Here is a 27,312-nt window from a genome sequence, read left to right as displayed (position 1 = left end):
TGATTCTGCAAACAGCAATTTTAGCAAATTGGCTTCAGTCTCCCTTAAAGGCATGTTAGAAACATGTAATTTTAGCTTTGAAAGGAAGTATTTAGCTAAAGAGTCAAGAACACACTTCAGTTGAAAGGTCTTATTTCCTCCTCTATTGACACAAAGCCAGCAAAAGTTTAGGAGGAATTTGAAGGGAATTCAGTCAGATTTTCATGCCACCTGCCACAGAACAAGCTGACTCAATTCTGCTTCTTTGCTTTTCTGTCCTGTTTTTGGGTATAACAGAGAAAGTACGTACATAAGAGATTCCTGGTAACCTAAGAACTACCCCCTCTCCAGCAACAGACTCTTCATCTCTCGGGACCGAATACCTCGTGCTTCTGCAGCAGCGATGTTATCCACAAAAATTCAGCCACACCACTTAGAACTGGTCTGTGGCTGATACAGCCTAGAGGGGCAAATAGAGGAAGAGGCACTTTAAGAACCTTTGTATGACTTCAGAGGTTTTTCTGAAGTCAAAGGGATCGTGTTAAGAACCAGAACCTTCGTGACTCATATATTCCTAATCAAAATGCTGGGTGCATGAAAAGCTCTTCAGTCACACAGAGACCGAGCTGCGGATCCTTCCAAGACAGAAATAATGCACGAGGGGAAGCACTTAAATAATTGATGTTCTTTTCTTTTATCTGTGTGTAGGAATGGCAGAAAAATCTATGTACCTAGTGCTAATGGACGGCATCAGAATGTCAATAATCAGTAATGAGATAGAAATAGGAGTGCCATTGTCCTGAGGTGGCTGATGCTTCCTTCTGCTTTATCTACCCATGTTTCAACAGGAAACTGATAGTGTAAGTTTTAGATTTCTGCTCACCAATAGATCATTTTGATAGTAACACTCACAAATGCCTTTTTTGGTAGGAATTCAGTCCAAAATGACTCACTTGCTTACATTTAACCTGCAATCTGACAGCTAGGATTTTATGTCTCCTGTGCTACATTCAGAAGATGAAACAAAACTTTGTTTTAATCAAAGGTTCAGTTTCCATTCCAAATCAGTGCTGCAATCAAACGTAAACCAGGGATTGAAAATCCCACTGCCATTTCCCTGAAAACTGCATAATCACTCATGGTATAGAATCACTCTACAGGTATTCCTATAGAGTAAAGCTTCTTGTTGAATAATTATTGGTACGTATATTGAGACATTCATATCCAGCTATTTAATTCAAAGATTTTGAAAGATTTTAATTCAAAGATTGTATTGAGAGTTCCCTCAGACAGCAGCCCGGAGGGAACAATTACGCAGCTGTTCTTACTACATTCCTGTGTAGGCTGACAGCACTGTAAAAATCCTGGCATGTATTTACTGTAACTACAACCTCCAGTTCTCGATGCTGTTCGTTAGGCATACCCTTTGCAGAGGGGCTGGCAAGGCAGTCTGTAGACTTGACACTAATACCGTGCTTTGGCTAAACTTATTTATAGTTGCATGCATACATATGCACACTCACTTGCATGTGGCTGTCCAGGCTGTTGTAAACAGGCCTCGAGATCCCAACCACATTGCAGTGCTCATGACATTTGCCACTACAGCAGCTCCTTGCAGCTGTGCTGCCTGGCCAAATTCAGAAATAAGGGTTTTAGAAGTACACCACCAGTTTTACTATGATCATTAGATTCAGCGAGGTGGTGTTTCCATATGGCTGAATGCTAACATTATTTTAGAAAGTTTTATGCTGATTTTCTTGCAACACTTTTTATGGATTTCCTACTGCCAAAGTTTTAAACTCTGAAATGGCTTGTAAAGGAGAGATGACTGCAAAGGGAATTTCTTGATTTCATAGTATGTGGATGGGAAGAGCCAGTTGCTGGGAACTGAAGGACTCACAAACCTTGAGAATCATAGAACCATAGAATCATTAGGGTTGGAAAGCACCACTAAGATCACCTACTCCACCCCAAACCCATCTCACCATGCCTACTAGCCATGTCCTTCAGCACCGGATCTACACAGTTCTTGAACACCTCGAGGAATGTGACTGCTACACCTCCCTGGGCAGCCTGTGCCAGTGCATTACGACTCATTATCCAAGCTTAACCTCCCCTGGGGCAACTTTAGGTTATCACCTCTGCTCCTAAGGAACAAGAAAGGCCACCAGCCTGCCTCTAGTGCTGAATGAGCCATGGGGCTAGGAGGATGGTTGGGAGAAAGGAGAAACAAACCAAATCTTTCCCCTACTGTGTCAGGACTCTTCTGAGCTGCATCCACACCGCACATCCCTGCTGGCTTTGTCTCCACAGCAAGATGCTTCTGCACCTACCAGCACTTTCCTAAAGGTAACTTCCTGGGCCCTCATTGGCGAAGGTAACTGAGACATCCTGCACACTGCATGTTTTACGTGCTCAATATCAGTTTCATCATTAATATCAGATGCCAAATATCGTCACTGTCATCCTGAAATATCCCACAGCTCAATGTGCTTCACAAGCAAATAGGCTAGGCCTTAATTCAGAGCTAGCTGTACCAAAGAAAGGAAGCCTTGCTGGTGCACACAGCAGCCCCTTGAGAAGATGAGCAAGGAAAACCCATCCTCTTCCCTCTTGCCTTTAGACAGTGGCAGGAGCTGTGTGTGGACACAGGAGATTGTGCATGGCGCAGCTCACTCTGCAGTGCATACATAATTTATGCTTTTCCAGTTGCGCATTTCTGGACTTAGGACTGTTTGTGCAAAATGGAAGCTAAGATCAAAGAAAACCAACACCACTGCCACAGCCACCTTCTGTGTTTAAGCCACCTAATTTCTGTCACACGGCCTCCACAAGTAAAATAAAGTACCAGTACTGTGCTATATGCATGTATATAAATGAATACAACATACATGAAAAGATAAACATTTTCCATGGCACAAGAACAAAAAAGAAAACAAAAGATATTTCCAACAGCCCATGCCTCTATTATTAAACTGCCTTGGCAGAGCACAGCTCTAGCATTATGACAAGAGTTTCCTGCCATGCCGGCAGCACAGTGAGTGTTTACAAGACATCTCAAAGTTAAAAAAAAAAAAATCAACTGAGAAGCCTACTTTGTTCCAACCTGCTCTCACTTAGACAATTTTGACATGTACAACCCCAGGTACAGTAACAGACAGGCAGAACACACCAGGCCCTTATTTTGAAAGCAAGGCACACTTCTATTTTCCCTCAGCACACAAACCACTTCCATTTATCTACCCTGCCGCAGCCATGCCGTTGATGCAGGTTTATCAACGTGTCCCCATGACACGTCCTGCAGGATCTGTCCCCAGATGCTCCCCTGTGAGCAGAGGTGGCTTGTACCCACACCGTCACCTGAGGATAGCATTTGGACCAGCAACCCTCACCACTCTGCCCATCCTCTTCCTCACCCCGTGCCTTTTGGCAGCGCCTGAGCCCTGCACCAGGGCTTCTCCTTGCCCAGCAGCAAAGGGCTGGCATGTGGCTCTGCAACCCGAGACCACGAGCCAGCCGGCGGGACGCTGCAGTAAATATAAATCTGGCTCTTACCCACGGGCAGTCCCTCGCAGTCAGACATCGTGTGAGAAGCTTTCCTCGCCGGGGGCTTGGGAAAACACGGCGAGCAAACAGCAGCGCAGGTCCTTCTCCCGAAGGAGGCAGGGGTGGAAAATATCTCACGATTTACAGCCACACGGCTCTTCCACGGTACGGCTACCCACCCAGAGAGCTGCAGCAACAGTCCCGTCTCTGCCTTCTCATTATGGGATGTAAAGATAAGAATGTGCTTTTGTGCCAAAAGAGTGTGCTATTGGTGGATAAATTTGTTGTCATCCCTCCCCTTCACGGAGTTTCCTCTTTAATGTCACAGAGGCACATTACCCGGGCTGAAAGGCCATGGAATATTTATGAAACAGCTTTTAAGAGCTGAGCTGCAGATCTGTGCCGGAGCGCAGGCTGTGCGGGAGCAGCACTGCAGGCACAGCCAAGGGTCGGAGCTGGGACACGACAGGGCTGGAGTAGCACAGCTGGATATGGGGCCAGGAATAAACCTGCTTGGTTTATACTGCAGAGTCTGGGAAACGGCACTCGTGACATTGCTGTCCCACAGCACGCATTTTGCAGTGGCAATGCTCCGAGGGCAGATTGTTCTGTTACTTTTCGTGACCACTGCTCACTTAAAATACAGTTTTAATGAAGCATTTCATGGCTTCCTTTAAAGCTTGGCTTCTTAATCTTCAGGAATGTTTCCATGGGATTTGCTCTATATAAAATTCCTAGGTCTTTCAGCCATGTCCAGTCAGTAGTGAGGATCCATGCAGTCTACGTCCTATGTTACTTAATACTGCATCACAAATGTTGGTATGTGGGGTGCAGAGCTGGAGGTCAAGAGTTGAAGGGGAACAGAGCCATTTGGGGTGCACTGGAAGGAGCTCTCGGAGCCTGTGGCACAGCACGTGGGCAATTTGCTGCAGGAGTCTAGGAAACATCCCACTTCAAAGTGCTCCCAAGGAAAAAAAAAAAAAAAAAAAAAAAAAAAAAGGTTTAATGTATATGAAGTGCACTATGTGTATGCTCAGCATCTCTGGTAGAGCTGGGCTGGTTTCATTCAGGTTCTTCCCTCTGAGTACACAGCAGCACAGTTAGCCATAGGTAGCTTGAGTCTCAGATAGCAGGCAGCAACCCAGAAGCTGAAAGGGTTGCAAATGTTCCCGAAATGATGCCTCACATTCCCTGCACAGGGTCTACCAAGAGGCTCCTGGTGCTCTGTCTAGCACTGTGTGCCATGGGCTGGTGGGGTTTTGCTGACATGAAATCTGCATTCCTCTGCCACAGACAACCATTAGAAGAGACTATGTCCACACGCATTCATGCAGCAGCCTAGAGATATTCTTCAGAGTGTCAGCTCCAGAGAGAAAATACCACATCCACAGCCTGTGCTCTTCTCCCCACATAAGAAGTGCAGGGCATTGCATCCGTCCTTCTCGCTCACATCCTCCCCATTCTTCTGCCACCTACAAGGAATTACTTCTGATCTGGGAGATACAGAACCAAGGAGGGACCTGTTCTCATCCTCTGTACATACCAGGGAAGAGCAGAGGGCTTACACCAGAACAGAGTGCCCTTTTCTCCCCACACAGTTCCAGTGCAGAAAAATTTTGTTCCAAGATGAGTTGACAGATGTTTTTCTAGCTAGGCTCTGTACAAACACAGACTCCCATTTCTAGAGAAAAATATATACCAATTGAACTTCAAACCCCACAAGTTCCTGGACCCACTCACAGTTATAAAGTGAAACAGCTGCCTGAGTATTTACAGGCTCAAGGGCTGGCCATCCCACCCTGCACTCAAAGCAAGCAGCTGTGGCTCATTCTGAGGTTACCTCTTCCAGCTGTGTGCTAGTGCTCCTCTGCTGCTGGCCGGAGTCCTCCAGCAGTGCTAGAGCGGTTCCTGCAGCGAATTCACACCAGCTCCCAAGCCTGTGATTCTGCTCAAACTCATCCTCACAAATGGCTGATGAAACCTGTGCCTCACTCACCCCCATCACTTGGCCTTTGGCTCAACACCTTCTGGGCAGAGGAGGCAGCAGAGAGGGCAAGGGAAGGGACAAGGACATCTACAACTACTACAGCAACATTAACCAGAGCCATAATTGGGACTTGGCACCCCACTTCTGCTGAGCCCTGGGAAGGCTCTATGAAACACTGAAACAGAGTAATAACCATTGGGCAAGAAGTTGAATACATTCTAGATCTTACGTGGATACTCATCACCGCTTACCTCAAATAAGAACTTTTTCAATTAAAACTTTTCCTCTAATACCTAGAAATTTTGGTGCAGAACTATTTTTTTCAGAAAATGTAAGACTTCTTTTCTCCTATTTTTTTAGAGCAAAAATTAGTATTTCTTTTAAGCTTCTCTATCTCTCAGGCTGAAAGGAGCCTAGAAAGATGCCAAGCCTAGAAAACTGAAGTCTGACAGGGGAAAGTCTGGGGAATTTATGAACAAGCTTAGTCTTTATCATGGTGCAATGCAAAGGAAAGCACAACAGCAACAGCAGAGCAGCAAGATCCAAGGCTGCAGCAAGCAAGGATTAGCACAAATGCAACAGCTATAGGCACAGAAATAAGAGAAAGCAGCTTACCTTCGAAAGACCTCAGGTAAACAGGGATCCCCAGCAAAGCACTCTTACCTCTCCTGCCAACCCTTAAATGAGTTCTGGGAAGAGGTGGATCCTGGCTCCATCCCTTCTGGTCGCTCAGCTGCATTGCATGCACCTGAGCTCCCCTGGATTGGCCCTGTCTTCTGACCACATGCTCCATCACTTGTTCAGGCCATGAATTAGCTTTTCTGCTACACATGGCAAAATACTAAAGCTTAAAATTGAACTAAACAATAAAATGTGAGAAGTAAGCACAGAGTATTATAGTGGGTATTAACATGATAAATATCCATCAGTAAGTGCTCTCTCTTGGGCTTTGTGAGGAGCCCCAGGGATGCTTATTCTTCAATGCACAGAGAAAACAGATCGTGGATCTGCCTGCTCTCCATACTGCTGCCTAGCACACACTCTTCTGTATCAGATCAATGACAGATGCTGTGGGAGGAATGGTAAATTTAATATGCAGAAGGAAGCAGTGGAGTATCGCCTACAGAAAGTTGGCCCCGGCCTCCCTTGGTCTCCTGTGGAAAAACACTTCACTCGATACTTCAGGAAGGAAACGAGGCAGGGAGTATGGGGTGCCCAGCTCAAGTCCCAGCAAAGGGCAGAGGGCATTGCAGAGCATCTGCCCACACTGTCTTTACACTGCATCTGCACAGTGAGCAGCACACAGTCATGAATATTGGATGTCACTTCAATGAGTATCATAGAAACATAAAACATCCCAAGTCAGAAGGGACCCACATCGTATCCAACTCATGTCTCCGCACAGCAACACCCAAATCTAAACCCTATGTCTGTATGTGCTGTCCAAACATTCCTTAAACTCTGACATCCCAGGGCCATGCCCACCGCCCTCTGAGGCAGAGCCTTTCCCCAATATCCAACCCAAGCAGGATACATAGCAGGACCTAATTTCTACCACAGATGCTTACATATCTGTATGGGAACTGTTGATCACAGCCTGAATCTCTGATTGACCACCTGAGGCAATCACAGAGTCAGCCGCGGGAGCACAGCTGAAAGCAATTCACCTGTGTGACCAGGAGGGGGTGGAGCCTGGCTCCACGTCTCCTCGACCCCATTTAAGGACTGACTGCCACTGAGGAAAGATCTCTTTCTGGAGGTTGCTCCTTGTGGAGTTTACTGTAAGTCTATAACATGAGCATTTTCATTTATTTTGATCATCTTTCCACCATGATAATCTTATTGAGCCTAACATCTGTATGCTTATTGATCTTACATCTTACCAAGCCTAACCTCTGCATGCTTATTGACTATACACACATCCCATTGGGCTTCTGATCTAAGTGTCTCTGGAAATCTGCTCCTTGATGTCTTACATCTGACCCAATCACTCCCAGCTGGACACTAGGCTGCTTCATCACTTAAACAGCAGGCAGCACAGTGGTGGGGAGCAGGAACGATGTCAGCTAACCAGGTCAGAGCTGGTTACTCAGTCTGCAGTTTTTCATGAGGCCAAAACAATCACCTTCCTGCCCAGTTCAGCAGGAATTTATATTTTGCATCACTGCTATTTCCATGCAGTTTAAATGGTGAATGGCTAAAATGTACTTCTTGCTTCTAATTTATGCAAATTCCATTGGATCTCTCCCAGCTGCGTGAAGAGATCTCTGCCCGCTGGGTACCAGTAGTAGTTGTGAGAGAGTGGAGAGGGGGTGGGGGGATGCAGAGAGTGATGCAGGCAGATAGCAGCAGAGTGGTGTCAGGGGATGACATTAAACAGCCCTAAGGGCAGTCCTGCAGGCTGGCCTCCATTAGCAGTGGGATGCTTGGGGAGCTCCACCTGCATGTGCAACAGTGAAAGATAAGAAAGTAAGTCCCAATAATTGGGATTTTATTTCATTGTTGTTTCCTGACACATCCTTTTTGCATTTCAACATGACAGATGGGGCGTGGAATAATGTCATTGCACGGGAAGTGGATGCACTGACACAGTCTCATGCAACAAATCCGGGGAAGGGAAAGTAAGGGATGAAAGCAAGATACAGCTGGCAGCAAGCAGGAGAATAACAGCATTCCCCTGAAATATACATACCATACATACGTCTCCGGTATATATCCCCCTACAGATATAATGATTTTGCACATGTGAGTCCTTAATATCAATCTGGCTTGTGTTTTTTTTAAATTTATTTTATTAATAAGATTTTCATTAGCCACTATTGAATCTGAGATTTGTATTCAAGAAAGGAAACGTCTCCATCATCTCCTCTGATGTCACCCCAGAGAGAAGATTAGAAGATTAGCTGTGTCAGCTGACACCAGCCCAGCGGCAGCAAAAATAATTTTGCACATTCAAAGAGAATGAGAGAGAAATTCCTCCAAGAAATATAAGCCTGACAGTGGCAATTGTTGGCTCACTACAAGAACGCTTTGTGCAAATGTGCAGATATACAGTAAATAAAATAAGGAGATCAAAGACTTGGAAGAAGATTTGTCTTAAGGAAGAAATAAGCGGATGGTCTCAATCTCAGCGGTGTTTTGGTCTCACCTGATTTACAAGCAGTTGCCTTCCTGGGGTATGAGTTACAGAAGGCCATTGAAATTACATCAGGAAATATAAATGCTGCATCGGAAAGATAAAGTTGGAGGACCGAGGCAGAATTTTTCTCATCAATTTGTGGGAGATATTCATGCATAGCACAATTAGTGTTAATGGGATTTCCCTCTGCTGATGTTCCAGATGTTAATGAAATGCCTCATGATGAACATAAAAAGCAAAAGAGAAAGTCTACAACTAGGTTTGATCTTGATTTCTCTGGATTTAGTGGCATTAATGTGGGCTATTTCAGTGGAACTGAGGTTTGCACAGCTGAGCGTGGCTGTGTTCACTCTGCATAGATCTTGTGGAAAAGGGAGTGTTGAGCTCTGAATGTAAATATTATGGTATCAAGTTTGGGTTTGCAGAGAATGTGAGTCTTGCAAACCTGATTTGGCAGCTGCAAAAATAACACTCCGGCAAACAGATGTTCTCTGTGATGAGGGAAGTCTTTATAAGATTCACAAATTAATGAGCTCTGCCAGGTTTTTAGTGGTTCCTACCAGAATTCCTATAAATCAGCCTAGCTGAGTAAGGAGGCAGGGATGAGAGGAATCAATAACCTCACCGAACAGCCTGTATAACCATGGTTAGCTGACAAAGGACTTCAGAGCTGGGAAATCCCAAGAGGAATTAAGGAGGTGCAATATCATCCTTCCTGAAGGCAAGAGCCGCAGCATAAGTTGTGAGCTGTAAGTGCTCCGGGGGCTAATTGCAGCTAGCAGCAATCAAGGATATTGGCTCAGCAATGAGGAGATGTGAGGTGTCAGCACTCTGTGTTATTGGCTCATCCTGGCAACACTGCAGTGGGGGAAGTGAAGCTCCCTACTTCACCTGCAAGTCGATAACACAGCTATCAAGGGATTGTGTTCCCACCTGCCTTCAGTCCTGATAGAAACCAGCCCTGAGTTGCACGTTGCCCAGAGGAGTGGTGGAGTCACCATCCCTGGAGATTTTCAAGAGCTTTGTAGGTGTGGCACTGAGGAACATGGTTTGGTGAGCACAGCGGGGATGAGTTGACAGATGGGCTAGGTGATCTTAGTGGTCTTTTCCAAAGTTAGCGATTCTATGATTCTAACACAGAATGGTTTCAAGAGTTGAAGACATTCCCACCTTCAAAATACTGCCTCCCAAATGCTAGTCTTAACCTTGTGAATTTCTGCCTACTTAGAGTTGTATCAAACTTAGAAAGAAGATTTCACCAGCCCAGCATAAAACACACCATGAAAATTGTCACTGCTAATGGTAGCCATGGTGGGTCAACAAAAGGTCCAAGTTTCATCCTGTGCTTGTAGAAGGAGCGAACTACACTCCAGCTGTTGGCAAATACACACCCTAGAATGGGATTGAACAAGCAGCAGGTGATGGGCTGTGTAATCATGGCCAAAATCACAGCTGACAAGCACTTCTCTTGCAACCTTGTACTGTGAAAAATTGTCTGGGATTTCCTCCCCATAGGCATTCCTCTGTCCTGTGTTTTCTGCAATAGCCGGCAGCAGAGTGAGCACCAGAGAGCAGCAACAATTTCTGTCCAATCTCTCCACTCATCTGCTCCACCAGGCACTGTTTTCCCCAGCACTGGGTGTGGGCCTGTTGGGTAAGGAAACAGAATTAATTAAGGAATTGCTAATGGAATCAGACCTGAACAGCAAGGAAAATTATTTATTAGGTTATCTATGAATGCAACACAATGTACTTTACAATCCACTTTCATTTGCTTCTTTGCAATCATTTGTCAAGGGCTTCTGCCAGCAGGAATGACCAGAGAGGAGCTATCATTTGTGGTCACATGGGAATGCCTCCACCTCACAATAAACACAGCTACAATTAACGGAAGCAGTGACCTTGTTGGCAATTTCTGCAAAGAGGACAAGACTCCATGGGAATAACAAATAAAGCAGATTATTATCACTTAGGTGACCTTTGTGAGTCACACTGGGGCTGGAATGAGTTGCAGGGGCCATCTCAAGGCTCCTGCTGCCACCATAAGGAGAGGTTCCCAGGGAAGGGATTTTCCCCAATGTCACCCATCATGGGTGAGGGGCAAGCAAAGGAATTCATGGAACCAGGCTGTCTGACTGCAAAAGTGAAAGTTGCAACAATGCCAACATAAAAAAAAAAAAAAAAAAAAAAAAAAAAAAAAAAAACCTTTTCAGTCATTGCTCATGAAAAATCCGAGAATCTCAATTTTTCCTTTTTTCTAGAAATCCCAGTAAATGGAAAAATATTTTTGCCCAGCAGGCTGATCACTTAGGGGTTTTGGTTAGGAGCAGCTGCTACAGGACTGCTGGAAAAGGGGCTTCAGGTACATGTGTCCTTTCACTTGCTTAGCCAATCACAGCTTCTGCCTGGCCAGGATGCACACTGAAAGGCTGCAGGCACTTCGGTGACTCTTTTCAAGATACTCAATGCTGCTGCAGCAAAGTGCTTCTTTCAGTGCACAAGCAAATGCCACAGCCTGCCCAAGGAAGAATATATTTCAAATTGTAGGGGCAATAATCCTTGTGATTTCCTACTTTGGTGCATGAAGCTGCTGTTTCTTTCTCAGACCTAGCTCCGCTCCAGGACTGGCTGTCTCCTGTTTTCATTTCTGTACACAGACATCACAGCTTGCTGCATGGGGCAGCCAGGGGAATCCCAGGCCTTTAATACCAGCGAGGCCAAGAGTTTCCATCCTGGGCAGTCTCTTGGCCCCAGGGCTGCCCCTTCCAGAGCTAAGTTGTGCCTGTCCATGAGCCCTTAGCCCAGGCACACCACCATGCTGTCCTTCTCACCCTGGCCTGGATCCAATCCTCACCTATTGTTTTATTGATCTGCAGAAATGACTTGAGCTGCTCAGGGATTCTGGCATTCCTGGGGCACGCTGTCAGTGCATAGCACCAAACATTTCATTACAAAATTACACTTAAATTTACAAAACTTTATTAATGATAAAATATTAAGCTTACAAGGAATAGATCAAAGAAATACAAAGGCTGCAGAACTGAAATTTAATCCATCATTGATCTTTTAGTTAGGAAAGTAGCAGAGGCCCAAGAGCAATCTGTCTCACAGCAGAGCCCACATCTAAGGAAACACCACTTATGAATCACAGAATCATAGAATCACTGAGGTTGGAAAAGACCTCCAAGATCCTCCACTCCAACTGCACACCCAGCACCAGTATTTCCCCTTTAAACCATGTCCCTTAGTAGAACATATATGGTCAAATGTCAAGTTGCTTTTTTTTTTTTATTATTTTTATTTATTTATTTATTTATTTTTTTTTTACAAAGTGCAGTGAGGCAATCGTATTTCTGTTTGGAGTTTTTCCTCAGAGGGAAGGAAGAGTAAGCCAAGCAGTTTTCCTTTCAGTATGCATGCATTCAGAAACAGCTGCTCAGTTCCCAAATGTTATGGCTTTCTTGTCTCCCCATGGGCACAGCATCCCCAAACACCTGCTTCCTCTGAGAGCCCCTGGAACCTCAACACCACGGTCTGAGGAAAGTGCTTGGCTTTGTGCTTTCCTGCAGCTTAATGTCCCTTTTCATCTCAGTTTCCTCAAGTAACATGACTTGCACAGTCCCTTCTGTAATAAGTCCCACACCTGCTGGCTGGTTCCAAGATCCTACAGCTTTCAGAAGACAGTAGTGGCTCAGAATGGGGATGAGATTTGCCTGGTTGAAGACTGCTGCACCAGAGAAAGGCTGTTAGCATAAGGGGGTTTCCATCAGCCCGTGTGCGTGGCCATGCAGCACAAGCAGCACCTTAATCCCACATGGATGGGTAATGGGGCCACGGATTTGAGATTAGTGGCTGCCAGGGGGAGAGGATGGTGGGTGACCACCGTGATGTGCTGGGGTTGTGATGGATAACCCAAGGGGCAAGCTGGTGTTACCGCAACCAGAAAGACAGGGCACAAAGGGAGGACAAAAAAAATTTCACCTTCCGCATTTCCATTTGCTAGCCCTCCACACTGCTCAGGATGGGGAGGCACAGCTCTTGCTGCAATCCCTGCTGCCCAGCTGTTTCACCAACCTGCCCTGCCACCAGAGACCTCAGAGCAGAGACTCAGCTCCTCTCATGGCTTCTTTCCATTTTCCTGCTCCCTGCTATTTATTGCTCGGTGGTGCTCGGGACAGGAATGCAGACCCAGCAGGCTAAGTTTAGTTCATGGCTCTGACAGAGATTTCTTCCCTGACACTAAACAAGAGATTAAATTTCTGTGCCTCAGTTTCCCTCTGTAAGCCATAGATAGCAAAGTTTCCCTTTGTAATCCATCCTAGTTCAGAGCTGCTTTACGATGCTTGTTTTTGCTCTGTGTATTATTGGAATTCCTGTCCCCACTGAGCTCTTGGCTACTTCTGTATTTAGTACTTCCATGTGTTTCATCGAGGGTCTTGTTACAGTTTTGATATTGTGTACAACATACTGACCAGAGTTGAAGTAAAATTCTTCCCAGTATTATTTTCTAGTTTGTATGGATTTTCACTTGAATGGTAATTCTCTAACAAATTAATCTGGGATTGTTTTCACAGTTCTGGAAGCAATGTGGGCACAGAGAGCATACCACAGAATCACAGAGCTGTAAGATTTGGAAGGGACCTCTGGAGGCCTCTGAGTACAGCCTCTCTGCCAAAGCAGGTTCCCTACATTAGGTTGCAGTCACACTGCAAGCACACATCTGATGTGCCACCTACCGTCACACCTTGCTCTTGTTGCTCACACCATCCCTTCCCTGCCCAGCCTGCTGACCACCTCTTCCAAGCTGTGTTGCCACCAAGTGCATTTGGTTGCATTTTTCCCAAGGCAAATCTCCTTGTGTTATTTTCTGCCTGTGTTTCTAACCTGGCTACTTCCCTTCATGCTGTCCTTTTATGTCCTAACCAGCAGGTACATACCTATTTTATTATCATCTTCTAGGAAAGTCATTAGCATTTTACTTCCTTCTGCTCATCAGCAATGAAGATGTCAGCCAAGACAGGTCTGATGAAGATGGCAAGGAGGAAGAAAGAACTCCTGTGGGAATAACATCTGTGTTGCAGCCCTTCCTGTAGGACCCTTTGGAACAACCTGCTTTTGGAAATGTAACCAGAGCAGTACCCATCAGTACTTTGGGACTGAGATGTCAGGAGTCTTTTCTTGCAACAAGAAAAGAAAGACTTTTATGTATGAGCTGAAGACTTGGCACAATGTTGTCTCTTTAAAAATATTATCCGGCAACACATTACAAAGCAAACCTCTTCTATCACATCCATATTTCATCTGCACCTCAGAATTGTAATTAATGGCACAAGAGGCTCCATATGACAAGGTGTCCTCAGGGCAGACTTTTTATCTACATCAACAGTGCTCTCTGCTACGGCTTCTCTTGGCAGAATTTTTCTTTTGGTGCTCCCTTGCAGAGATGCAATCCACATTCTTCTCTCTGCTGATGAAAATCTCCCTTAGATACAATAAAACTAAAGAGAGCAGTTTCTCAAAGATGGAAGAAGATGCACGAGGACACACATGAAGTGAGGTGAAGAGAAAACCCATTTGCAAAGCCTGCCTTGCTTGGGTGAAGCAAGCACTAATTCAGACTGAATATGATCTAAATTAAACACCATGCAGCACCAGCAACCCAAAGGCAGATGATCCGATTTCACTGAAGCTATGCCAGGACTGAATTTGACCCTCAGCATTATGTGGTATCTACATTTATGGCCAGGAAATCTGAAATACACATGTACACCCCAGCACAGGTACCCTGGTTGTGGCTGATGCTCCAAAACATTCAGCTGCTCCTCAGCACCCCTGGCAAATATTTTCGGTGGTCATCTACCCCCATCTTCAGGATGTGGCTTTCTGAAAATGTGAAGAGTGATAAAGTAATTGTGCTCACGTAATAAATGCTGGAGGGACCATATTTTTCCTAACCATTTCAAAGGCAGAAATAATAACCAAAAACAAGTGCTAACCTTCATGTAAGGTCTGTTTGACATAACAGGCACCACATGCTGAACCCATCCCAAGGCAAATCAACCCACAGCAGGATGGAACTGCACAGAAATTAACACCAGGAAGAACCAGAGTGCAATGAACCACAGGATCCCATGGATTTTTAGACACTCAATTACAGATCTTAGGCTATTAGCCTAAGGGTCAACACTCACAGCTTGGCCTTGTACAGTTTTCTCAGCACTTTGAATACCCAGAAGTAGAGTTTCGTGTTGTTGGGTTGGGTTTTTTTTTTTTTTTTTGGCTGCATTTGCTCTGTATTGAATTATTTCTTCTGGAATACAACAAAAGCTAATACTTCTAACTCTTCTTGTACTTTATTGGGATTACTGATAAGTCAGATGCGGGGTGGTTCTGCAAGTTTGGTTAGTTAGATGTGGTTTAATAGAACCACAGCCCAAGCCTGGCTTTTTGTTTGGCTCTTCTAGATTACATCGGGATTTAATTTGTCAGGTTGTTGTTTGTTTTTTTTGTTTGTTTGATTGGGTTTTTTTTTTTGTTATTGTTTCTTGGATCTTCCAAGCAAAAATTTCATTCCTTTGGGTAGCTTTTCTCCAGTTTGTCATCCATTACCTACAACTCTCACTATACAATTCTGCAAAGTGCTGTCTCATATTTTTACCCCTATTTTTAGAAATAGTCCTTATATGAAAAGCATGACTGAATTTGTAGACACTGAATGTTGCAGGACTGGCATTGCACAAGAATAAGGTGACGTATTAAGCCTTGAAATTCATAGATACCTGATGTTTCCAAAATTACTTCCCAAACCTGCACTGACACAGATGGTGAGGTGTCACAGGCTGTTGTATTAGTGATGAACAATACATGAAGGAGACAAGCATCAGTATTGCACGTGGCCTCATTGGATACCTCCTGCATCCACATTTGTCCGTCCTGGAGGATATCTTCACCACCAGTGCCAATAGGAAGATCTGCTCTTCTGATGGATGTCAGTACCGGTGCCCGTGGACCTGCTGACAGGCCTCAGCTCTCCCAAGTCTCCCTCCATATGGCCAGCTGGTTCCTCTCCTCTCTAATCTCACATCGCTGCACTCAACCTTCAGCATGTGCCACCACTTGTTTATGCTGTGCCTCTCTAACTAGGAAAGAAAAAAAAGCAATGCCGATGTGATTGAAGATAATGAGCTGCTGATTAGCACTGGAGAACACAACAGAAAACATTTCATTTAAATTGCCTTTCTTGTTGAGTTAATTAAAATAAAACACAAAGCTTCTCAGCTTCATTATGGTGCCTGCTTGGCTCAAAGCAGTGAGGCTAAACAGGTTTGCAATTAATATGTGTAGCCTTCCACCTGCTATTAGCATAACAACAGAGACTAACAGCACCTTTCCGACTGGATTCTCTGTGATTCAGTGCCGCCGGACTACTGACATCCTCCTACAGCACCCACACGAGCTGTGGGAGATGCGTGCCTGCCTGCCTACCACTCGCCCCTGTGCACTTACATTCTGCTTTATGTAGTACTTCCGTACCTCCCATCTGCCCGATAAGCCAGTTAGGTCTTTGTTTAGGAGGCTGTAAAAACTTCGGCTGGAGCATTAAGGGTGGTTTCCGACCTCAGCCCGATGGTTCATAAGGTCCGAGGACAGGTTTGAAGTCAGTCGGAGCAGCACTGGCGTCTGTAAGGCCATAAAAACGCGAGTGATGCTCACGGTTTTCAGACGATCCCTTTCGCTGTGCGCGCAGTTCCCTACGAGCGCCTCTGAACGCTGCGGATATCTGTGACTGCCCTCTCCTGGGCAACAGCGGCGTTGCCTTAGTGCGTATTCTTCCTAACAATCAGGCGTCAAACGTTAGACCTACAGAAAATTAACACTGCTTTGTTAATTTAGAACTGTATATATGCTACATACATACAATATACATATACTATAAAATAAACTATAATGTATAGCCAAGAGCACAAATACCTGAATTGTCTGCCTGGTTTCTACACACCTCTTCTTCATACAGTGATTCATAGAGACATGTTCTTTTTCTGTTCACCAGTATTATCAGCTTTTTGTTATTATTGTCATTTTTTAAATCAGCTAAAGGTTCAGTCCCAATCTAAGCAACATTCCTTCTCTCACCTACAAATTAATCATAACAATGACAGGATCAAGAGAAAATGAAAGACTCTCATGGGCCTTTGCAAATTGCTATCTGTTTTCTAGCAGTTCCATCACAAAGCAGAAATAGAATTTGATCGCATACAACTAAGAAAAGCTAGAATACAGTTAGAAGAGTGGCATGGTTAGGATAGCAGGTTTGTAGTCAAAAAGATTATTGTGATGGAAAAAGACAATAAAAAATGAAATACTCACCCCCATCCCAGGCTCACAAGAGAAAACTCCAGAAAAAGATCCTTCCCCAGTAGCAGTCAGTCCTTAAATGGGATCTAGGACCCTTCCAGTCACACAGCTGAATTGCCTTCACCCTTGTTCCCATGGCTGACTCAGTCCTTGTCTCAGGTGATCAATCAGTGATTTAGGCCATGACTCAACAGTTCCCGTACAGGCTGTAGTGAACTAAGTAATTGATACAGGTGTTTTTAACATAACAAAGAAACAAACAAAATGTTTTAATAAATGTTAATGAGTCAAAAACATACTAATTTCTAACAAAATTCACAATTGGAGATCCATTTCCTCATAGCCAGGCAATAACAGACCACCAAGAACAGCAAAGCTTTGTGTTGCTGTTACTAAGCAGCATTTTTCTTGGTAGGGATTTGAGCTTTACTTCTGGGCAGCTCAGAAAGCTCCCATTTGAAAATCAGATCACAATGTCTGGCCGAGGTCTGATTGCCCTGCATGAAAATGTCTGCCTTTGCTAATTGGTCTCCAGTGTGGGACAGACGATGTGTAGTTAATCATTCAAGAAGCTTGTTAGGCTCACACCATATTCATTGTTACATTTGCTGATCTCTTATGTGCTTGAAAATGCTGTACAGCCTCTCCTCAATAATAGTGGGGAAGTAATAAAACTAATCAAATTCATTATCCCTCTTCTACATTGGTATTCCTCCATTAATTTTAACAGCCTCATTTGATATATGCAGGTGCACAGGAATTCCAGCCATTGGCTTTGCTGTTTGTGGAAATGGATTTCAACCCAAAAAGATCAGAAAAGCATCTGTGGGCAAATTTGACCGTTTCAAAAATTTTTAAGAGGAATAACTCATTTTTAGGCATTTTGCTGAAAAGGCAACCTAAAGCATACAGACAGAAATGCAGAATACTAGAAAACATTGAATCCAGTGAGAGTTAGTTGTGTGCCTGTGCCTTAGGTTTATGCCTGGCTATAAAAAAATATAGCATTAACGCTGCAGAGTCTCCTGCAAGGACAAATTTGTGAGAAGATACAGGGATGCTGTGATACTCTGACCATTCATTTTCCCCACTAACAGTGGTGGGGATGCTGTAAGCCATAGAATGAGAGAGCAGGAGAAGCCCTTCTCCATGTGCCCACCAGCACAGCAGGTAGAGCCAAGCAATATCCTTGGTGTGGGTTGATGGTGCTGACAGCAGGGAGATGGAAAGGGGCAGGGCACCTTGCTCTTGTGTGGAGACAATCATTAAAATGACAGCGTTCTGTGGTACGTGTGAGAGCTGCTCTGCAAAGAAACACTGGAGTGAGTTGGGCACAGAGCTGTTACTCACAATCTGGGCAATATCATTAGGATGGAAAAAAAATTGAACAACAGGTAGGAATGCACAGCAAGAGCAAAATGTGAGAGCAGACAGCTGTCAGCTCCATTAGCTCGTTAAGGGTGGAGATGTTGGCGTGCTGGGAAATTATTGTCCACTTTATGTCTCGATATTGGAAAGAAATATACTAAAAGAGCCAAGGCAGTTTGAGCACTTGAGCTGTTTAATTATGCCTTTTAAAGTTGTCTTTGAAGCTGCAGAGCAAAGGATGAATGAAATACTCTCTGAAGCTCCTTATTAGTCATTCCTTTCTCCGATGGCAATAATTACGTTGTTCTACATTGGAATGAGTGTTCCTAGTGAATCCCCATACTCCTCAATAACACTTGCAGCAGGGCAAGCTGTGATAATGATGCAGGTAATTAGAGCTGGGCCTGCAGGATCCAAGAGCCACACAGATCAGCTGTAAACGTCCCTCCTGGGCAGAGCATCACAGGCTCATCTCCAGAGGCTTAGGCCAGGTGTGAAATCCTTAGGATCTGGGGAAATTGAGAGCAAATGGTTTGACTGCTGCTCATCTGTGCAGATTCCAAGGGAATTTCCTTCCTTACAGCTGGCCATGTGCAGAATACTAGATGAAACCTTTTCATGCAACCACTAGGAAAGACTATTACCATTCTTTACTCTATATTCCTGTGCAGTGTGCTGCTTGACCTATAACAGACACTAATATCAATTGTCCTGAGTGTTAAACCTTAAAACCCACCCACTAATGGTCTACAGCAAACAACAACAAACAAGCAACCCATAAAATGACAGTGATGTCTGAGCAGCACTTTTCTGCCACTGATGCTACATCTGGCATTGGCAAAGCAAGACTGCACCGAAGCCACATCTTGCAGAGCACCTGCACATGGCAGCAGCACAGCAGATTGCAGTGAGATTTTCTCTGGCAGCACCTGACACAAGCATGAATAATAAAGGTCCTCGTTAATCGTTTACAGCCTTGCTGCTCCTGTGGATTCATCAGTATTAAAGACTCTTGCTGAAGATTTCCGATCGTGTTGAGCGCTTGGGTTTTGTGCTCGCTGATGGCAAAGGGTGAGGTCTGAGGTTGTGCAGCCGTCCCACATCCCTGCACGGCCCACAAACCACGGCATCAGGCCAAGCACAGGCTGGCCTCGAGTCTGACGGAACTCAAATGGCAGAAGAAAGAGTGAAAGGGGAGTAAAAAGAAACAAAACCCGCATCTTAGAACAGAACTCTCCCTCCATAACCCCACCCCTTTTCAAACCCCAGATGAGCGCAATGCTTGGCTCTGCCTTTGCTCTTGCAGCCCTGCCTGCACCGGCCCAGCACGACCACAGGAGGGGATCGCTGCAGCGGCTTTCCCCAGCCCGCACTGCGCGGACGGAGCCCGGGGCCGTGGGGTGGGCAGAGCCACGCCGGGGTCTGCTTGAACGTGATGTGCCCAGAGCCCGGAATGGACACAGACCCGAATAACTTAATCGTGTGTGAACGACTGGAATAAATGCGGGCACGTCGCCGCTATTACTGAAATCAGGAGAACTGTGTGTAATCACATCAGCTGTGAGGGTCATACGTAGCATGAGACAGTTAGCAAGTTAAATGCTGCGGATACCCGAATATGCAGCAAAGTCAATCACAGCACCAAGATCTCTGCGTTCACGATCATGCATGCAGGACTGGGGAAGGGAAAATATGCTGTGATTTCATGCTCCTGGAGTGCTCCTCTTGACAAGACTGTTTCCCGTAGTGTCTAAAAAAATGTCCTCGCTAATGTAAATAAAAATCATAGAATCACTCAAGACCTTAAAGATCATCAAGTCCAATCACAACCTAACCATACTACCTAAAATGCTTGTCTTGTGTTTTATTTTATTTGTGGGGGGTATCTATCTGAAAGATGCTTGTTTTCCATCTGCAGACCTTCACCTACAGCTCCAGCTCAGGAGCAGTGCCTGCTCTGCATCTCACCGCATGGTTATGCACACATGTAGCCTGCACAAAGGTTGGGAACCACTGCTTTGAGGCAAATATTGGGCTGGGTTGGAAGCTTGCTGAAGTCAACATGACTCCTGCTGTGATTTTATCGGGCCTATCATTAATTCCCTAATGAAGACAGCCATTTATCTTTATTAGATGGATTCTTCAGTGGATTGATTTAATCTAGAAAACTTCTCCATGACAAATTTTCAGAACCCTATGTGCTCCTGGCTCTGTGAGGAGCCCAGCCTCGCCCTCTGCCAAGCATGCTCTGCTTCCCAAGGAGCTAATCAGCCGGCCCATCTCTTCTCAATCAATAAGCATTTATTCTAATTGAAACCAACATCGACTGGATACCGACCAGGAATGTGAAACCGGCTATGGTTAATGTGCATGAGCTGGAGCCTGAGAGCAGGAGGCGACATGACTGTCAATGGGAGCGCTAGCAGGGACATGCCACCCGGCTCTCTGTCACTCTCCAAATGCCCTATTTACGGCTCTCACCAGGGAGCTCTCTGTCTCGCTTTGATGATGAATTAATTTCCTCTGATGGATAAACCTCACAGTCCCCCATTGCAACACCTTACAGAATGCATTGCCTAACGAGAATGGCTCATTAACATATAAATCATGATGTATTTCTTTTTGGCACCACCGGCAAAACAGTGGGCTTAACGCTCCCCCCTCATCTCACTTTTTCCCTAGAGGGAGAACTTTCATTGATTGCTTAATGGAAGGTGGAAAGAGTGAAATCACTTAATTGTGTGACTCCTCTGATGTGCTACTGCTTAGACTTTAAGTAAGAATTCGAGTTCCCCCGTGTGTTCATTGTCTCTGTGTTTTATTGCTGAGTTAAGGTATGAGACTTCTCTGTCATAACCAGTTACAATAGCAGTTGTTCAGGTGTTACTTCACCACGTGTCAGGGTCTGCTGAATACTCTGCCTGCCATGTGGATAAAGCCTAAATTAACAGTGAAGGCGCCAGACCAGGAATCTGTCAGATCTGTACAATCTTTTGCAGAAAGAGCTGCTTGCATCATGCTGCAGGGGATGTGCTCTATCTGCAGAGATACAAGCCAGCCCCAGGCCAGGAGCTGAGCAGCCCCCACCAGCACTGCCCTGTGCTGTGTTCATAAACTCTTTACATATTCCTCCTGGGAAGTACTAGCAAAACACCCTCAGGCACTGAGTGCATTATGTTTAGCTCTGCTGTAAACTGGGTGGGTGACAGTAGGTGACTGACGTGCTCTTTGGGCCTCAGTTTTTCAATCTGAGCAGACCAGATTAGCTGAACTAATAATTTTCAACATTTCACTCACTCAGCCAATGAAAGAAAGAGCTACAAACTCCTTCCATTTCTCCTTGACTGGACTGCACAGCAATTCTGGCTTTTCAATTGGGCTGTCATAGGCAGCTGTATCTGCTGAGCCTGACTTGGATATGAGGACAGGAAGCACCACGCTGTCTGTTGAATGGGACGAGGCCTATCTTGGTGAGGGATGCACACTGCAGCTCCACCTCACCTTTCAATGGAACGCAAAACACAGCCTCCAGCTCCAGCATGCACGAGCCAGCTCACCCTCGCTTCAACCTTCTGTTTACCACCCCTTTGCTATGTTGTGCAGGATTTAAAGCATGGATACATTCTTATTCCTTGTTTTGTGTTTACCTGAGCGAGATGGGTATCACTTTAATTAAACCAGCTTCAAGTCAGTTTAGTACTTTTCTCCTTGCAGCTCCGTGTGGGGCTGCAGCCAGGCGCGAGGTGAGCCCTGCAGCATAGGGCAGCCAGCCCTACCAGGAGGAAGGCTGGGAAATTCCAGCTGCTGTTCCTGGAAGCCATCCTAAAAATTGTCCCTTGTTAACTCAAAGGAAGCACTAGAACTGTTTCAGTGCAACTGAAGAGAAAGCTGGTGCCATGACTGCAAGGCAATCCTGCTATAAAATATGGAGAGGTTGTTTGCAAGACAAGTTCTTCTTAAACCCCTATGCTTGTTTGCACGACATGCATTGCCAACACCCATTTTCAGTTTTACAGCTTTTCTGCGGTGCTGTTCACATATCAGCCAGGTGATCCAGCTATCCTTTCTTTTTTCTTTCATTTTCTAGAAAATTCCAAAAGGATCCGGAGATGTTAAAACCTGTTTAAACCTCTGAATATTTCCTTAACAATTTTTTAGCTGTTAACACGAGGCATTGCTGCAGAATCTCTTCTACTGACTCACGGGAGGGAAAAATTCATCTCCAGTATGAGGATGGGTGATCAAAATGACTTACATTCATCTCGCATTTAAAATGTACTTTGTGTCACACAAACCCAAACTGTAAATGTCTTGCAAGGAAATTAAATCCATTGTGAGGGGCTTTGAGCACTGCAGTTCTCCAGGCACTTCAGTAGGGGTCTCAGCTTTCAGAAGTCTCATGGTGACAAAAATCTGCCCATGGGGACAAACTTGCACTCAAGCCGCCTGATGCGAAGCCATCATGGAGCTGCAATGCAGTGGAGCAGAGCTGACTGGAGGGTGAATGAAAGGAGACGTGTGACAAGCAAAACTGGGACAGTTGGAGGCATTAATGTTTGCAGGGTGTGTGGGAATGGATCTGTGCCATTGTTCAGCAACTGATCCAGAAAACATCACTCTGCTGAGCAGCAGCCTGCCTGGTCCGAAATGATCGCAAGTGCTCACTTTAAACACAAAACACCCAATTATAGACAGGAAAGTAAAATGCCAGACTGCTGAGCACACAGAGAGCATACTGCTGCTCTGTCCTGAGCATCCTGCACAGCGGGGAAGAGCATCCCTGCTTCTGCTTCTCTCAGGGCAAGCAGATTGTTGTTATCAGCAACCTGGCCCCGAGTGATTACAGAAAAGATGTGTGTGACCTCTTATAGCTGGGTTCATGCACTTTTACCACCCCAACCTTCCTCACTGTGCATCAGAATACAAGTTACTGCATCTGCAGAATCCCTTTTTCCAGTCTTCCCTCTGGGTTTTGTGAGGCTGAGAATTTTACCAGTAGTCTCCTGAAGAGCACAAGCTGTAATTACACACCAATGAAGCATCCCTAGCTGGGTGCTTCACCCAGTGTGCTTTCCCTGCCCTGCAGCACTCCTGATCACAGTGTGCATCTGCCCATGCAGTGAGGCAGCTCAGGGAACCAAGCTGGCACAGGCTCTGCTGCACTACTACAGAGCAGGACAACCAGACACTGGAGTCCAAGCATCGTAAGGAGATGGTGGGCTAAAATTTGATGTGCTTTCTGAAATCACTTGTAGAAAAGAGCTGGCATGTACATTCAAGTTCAAGCCCTGTAGAACACAGTTGATAAGCAGTTTGAATTGCAGGAACCTCGGCTAAGGACCCAGCCACTGACAGAGGGTCAGAGTCCAATTTTTTTAGTGAAAATGTGTCAGCGAAAGACTGCACAGGAGAAGTGTTCTTTTGTGCAGCTCCCTGGTCCCCAGCCACATTCTGACTGCTGCCCAGCACTCCTGACCACACTCACACAACCACAAGCTCCGTACCAGGGAGCTCACTTGACTTAAAATGTTCTTCAGTTCAGTTTCTGGCTGCCTGCAGATCAGGCTGTCCATGGAGCAGCGTGGCTCCTGGTGCTGCTGTGAGACAAGCGGTGGGAAAACTTTTCCAGAAGCATGGATTTGCATTTGCTTAAGGCAACCTCCCCATCACTGCTTGTTTGCCACTCATCCTCGGCAGCCTCTTTCTCCCCTGGCACATCTCCAACCAGGTAATTCTTGCTCATGCACATATTTTCATTTTTTTTGCTCAGAAAGTTTTCTGTGATTTTAGTGGTTGTTCTGTGGTTTTAGTAGGTAAAACTAGGTAAGAAGCTCAAGGTGCAGATGATGCACCTAGGCAGGGATGGAGATTGTGAACCTCTTACAGTAGTGAGCCACTGCTTTGGCTTGGCAAAGTCAGACCCAGGCACTCCAGTTTGTTGTCACTCTGATTCAGTAATTTGCTTTCTTTCCTGCACTTTGCTGATAAACATGGAGGTGTTTACTACCCGAACTGCACTTTAAGTATAATCACAAGTATTTTTCCTACACAGCTATATGGCTGGAGTGCAGAAAAATGGTGAGTGATAGCTGGATCAAGATGCAAATCTACTGATAACATTTGACTTGGAGGGAGCTGCTTGGGAAGTAGAGGCTCTCAGCAGCCCCACTACTCTGCTTGCAGTGCCTTGGGAGCCAGCCCTGAGCCAGCAGCAAGCGGGAGCATGCTGGCTGCCGGGCAGCTCCTTCCCATCCCTGGGGAGAAGACCGGCCCATCTTCAAATGCAAACAAATGCCAGGAATGGAAAACAGAGAATTATTAAAATATATGTATTCCTGCTATTCTCTGCATGTGATTAATCCTTTTTTTCCTCTACCAGAGAATATATTAGTGAGAATGGGCTCATAATACAGAGGCATCTGGCTGAGACTAGAAAGAGCAGCATGCTTATGCATTATTAATGCTTCAGAAAAAGCAGACTTTCATGGCCTGACTGTATGCATTGGATCAGTCTGGAATGCCCTTTATAGGATAACTAACACTGATAACTGGCCCATTTTCCTTATCTTTTGCAATAGAGTAATCTCCAGAATAAGGAATGTTTGTTTAGTCAAATGGTGAAAGAGATTGTGATTTGAAACAGCTTTTAATGAGTAGTTTGTGGGGAAGGCTGCTTTACTCTTAAAAGGGAGAACATGATCTGGGAAGCAGCACAGAGTGTGCATAATGGGGAAAATGCAAATCTCAACCTTAGCAAACCAGTAATCACAAAACAGTTCTTCAGGGATCCTTGGTTATTTAAGAGCAGTGCTACAGTGGTGCTGCAGTATACTACTTAAACAAGAAACATCTGAGGGGAACACAAAATTACAGGGGGGCTCGTAAGGCATAGCTTTGGCATAGACACGCTGCATTTCTTTACTGGTTTATTTCTTGACAAAGAAATATGTAATGACAAATGTAATAGGACATAAGGGGGCTAGAAGCCCAAAGCCAGTGCAGCAGGGCCAAGGGGGCTGCACAGGTAAGAGACATAATAATGAGGCTTGTTTTCCATTTTTGTCTCACCTAGATCTATATGTTGGAAGGTGGTTAAATCAGTGAGAAACTGGAGAAGGCCTTAATCTTGGGCAGACAGAGCCACATCCGTGCCTGCTTCTTTTCAAAGGACAAAGTGGCTCCATGAGTATCTAGCTCATAAATCAGGAGGTGAGCAGACAGCCTGGCTCCTGACATGGAGCTCAGCACAAGGACAGAGTCACATTTCCAGCAGCAAAAGGAGCACACTTCATATCCCTATCAGTACTCATGGCCAAGCACTGACACGAGACTCCTTGAGTAGGATTCATTTCATGTGTCTGCTCACCCTGGGCTGCTTTTATAATCAATCGCCCCTTTGAGGATGCTGTTTATTCTGTGCAGGAGCAAATATCCCATGGTGATCAAATGGATCACCCTGCTGGCCACCCACCAGGCCAGGAGCTCAGCCTCATGGCAGACGTGGCTGGGAACAGCTCCATCTCCCAGCACATTTGTGTGGAACAGGGCCATGAAACAGCAGCGCTCCAGGGGCCTGCTGCATCTCAGCCCCAGGGCATGGTGCAGCTCCAGGCAGAGCCCCAGGGCTGGAGAGGCTGCAGACAGGCACAAGACAGAGCCGTGGCTGCAGGCAGCGTGAGGCCAACACTCAAGAGTGCGGGATTCACACCCGACGTGTGAGCACTGACAGGTCTGTCACTTTGCAGTGCCAGGCTCCGTCCCCCTGTGAATACAGATCACAAAAGGATGAATACTGCCAGACTGCTTGGCCTCGCTTTAGCTGCAGCAGCAATGAAACCAAGCTAGGAAAATGGCAGTGCTGGGGAGAGGAATCCCAGATCTCCATTTTGCCCACAGGACCGTGGCTCTCTCCCAGACACATGAGGCCATCTGGCTTTCTCAACGATTTTTCCATTTCCAAAGGAAGGGAGAAGCCCAGCAGTCTGTCTTACCATGCCTTCAGCACCAGTCAGCACCTCTCTGTACGGGAGGGTCACAACACCCTGGGCTTCGATCCCCTCTCACCTGATGGGGTGACCCTGCTGGCACTCCCTGCTCTCTTTCCCTCAGACTGGGGAAGGAGAGCAGCCCACCTTGGCAAATGCTTTGCTATAAAAACGATGAATTCAAGAGCACGTGCAGCTTGTGGTTGAAAAAAACCCGTCTGATCAGCAGAACTTTTCTCCCTCAGCTTGTAAGGGCAGATTCAGTCTCAAGGCCAAGCTGCCATGTGGTTATAAAATAGAAGCAGGCCTCGTAAGAACCGATCTAACTTTCTTCAATTGTCTTTGCATCTTTAATCATGTTCACCACTTAAAACACAGCGGAGCTGGCAGCTGATAATTAGGCTGAGCCTGCAGCAGCATGGCTGGTGGCCAGATCACATGCCTCCTTTCATCTGCATATTTATGCATTTAAAGGGGAGGAAAACTTTCATAACGTTTTAATAACTAGGTTCTTCTGCATCCATAAATCCACTCCTCCAGGCTTAGCCTACACTCTCTTTCTGATCTTAAATAAGTGGAAGAGGGTGGGGTGCTCTGTTTGTTCTCCCTATTCTTTTCCTGTGCATGAACGTGCAAGGCTGATCCTCTCAAGTTCAGAGTCCTCCGTAGGATGGGAGGTCAGGTAAGGTAAAGCTGCACTTCTAAGGATGCAGGTAACGCTTTGATTTGGTTCCTGGCATGGGAAAAATTCCTCTTTCCTAAGGTAGCTCATCTACAGCCTAACAGGACTGAAGCTGTTCAGCCAGTCAGTGGCTCCAAACAAAAATTCCATTATAAAAATAATTGTCCTTAAAACAGAGCAGAGCCTACAGCACGTTTCAGCCAGCGTGCTTCCTAGCCATTCACCATCAGACACAGCACTAGGACAGAGATGCTTTGGGTCACAAGGTGTT

General features: G+C 45.5%; 1 protein-coding gene and 1 long non-coding RNA gene across 6 annotated transcripts in view; both read right to left on the bottom strand.

Annotated features, from left to right (window-relative positions):
- The window catches only part of EML1 (EMAP like 1), a 118,634-nt gene extending 114,609 nt beyond the window's left edge, over nt 1-4,025 (bottom strand). Inside the window, exon 1 of the mRNA XM_042872515.1 lies at nt 3,535-4,025. Within this exon, the coding sequence (XP_042728449.1) occupies nt 3,535-3,562 (28 nt within the window). The 5' untranslated portion in view covers nt 3,563-4,025. The remainder of the gene's footprint in view (nt 1-3,534) is intronic.
- A 7,632-nt stretch (nt 4,026-11,657) lies between these two features.
- Nucleotides 11,658-17,047, bottom strand: LOC122176879. 5 transcript variants are annotated; one of them, XR_006177867.1, is made up of 6 exons: nt 17,019-17,047; nt 16,623-16,784; nt 16,185-16,511; nt 15,561-15,790; nt 14,436-14,534; nt 11,658-14,118 (listed from the first exon to the last, which is right to left on the bottom strand). It is a non-coding gene; the product is annotated as an uncharacterized LOC122176879 (long non-coding RNA). The 5 variants fall into 5 exon arrangements; XR_006177868.1 differs by having other exon boundaries at nt 11,658-14,115; XR_006177871.1 differs by having other exon boundaries at nt 11,658-14,534; nt 16,158-16,511.
- Nucleotides 17,048-27,312: the final 10,265 nt, after the last annotated feature.

This window comes from Lagopus leucura, unplaced genomic scaffold (genome assembly GCF_019238085.1).
Source record: "Lagopus leucura isolate 7727_CA_CO unplaced genomic scaffold, USGS_WTPT01 Super-Scaffold_1, whole genome shotgun sequence".
Lineage (NCBI taxonomy): Eukaryota > Metazoa > Chordata > Aves > Galliformes > Phasianidae > Lagopus > Lagopus leucura.
Note: the sequence above shows the minus strand (reverse complement) of the source record. Positions and strands in the feature narration are given on the sequence as shown.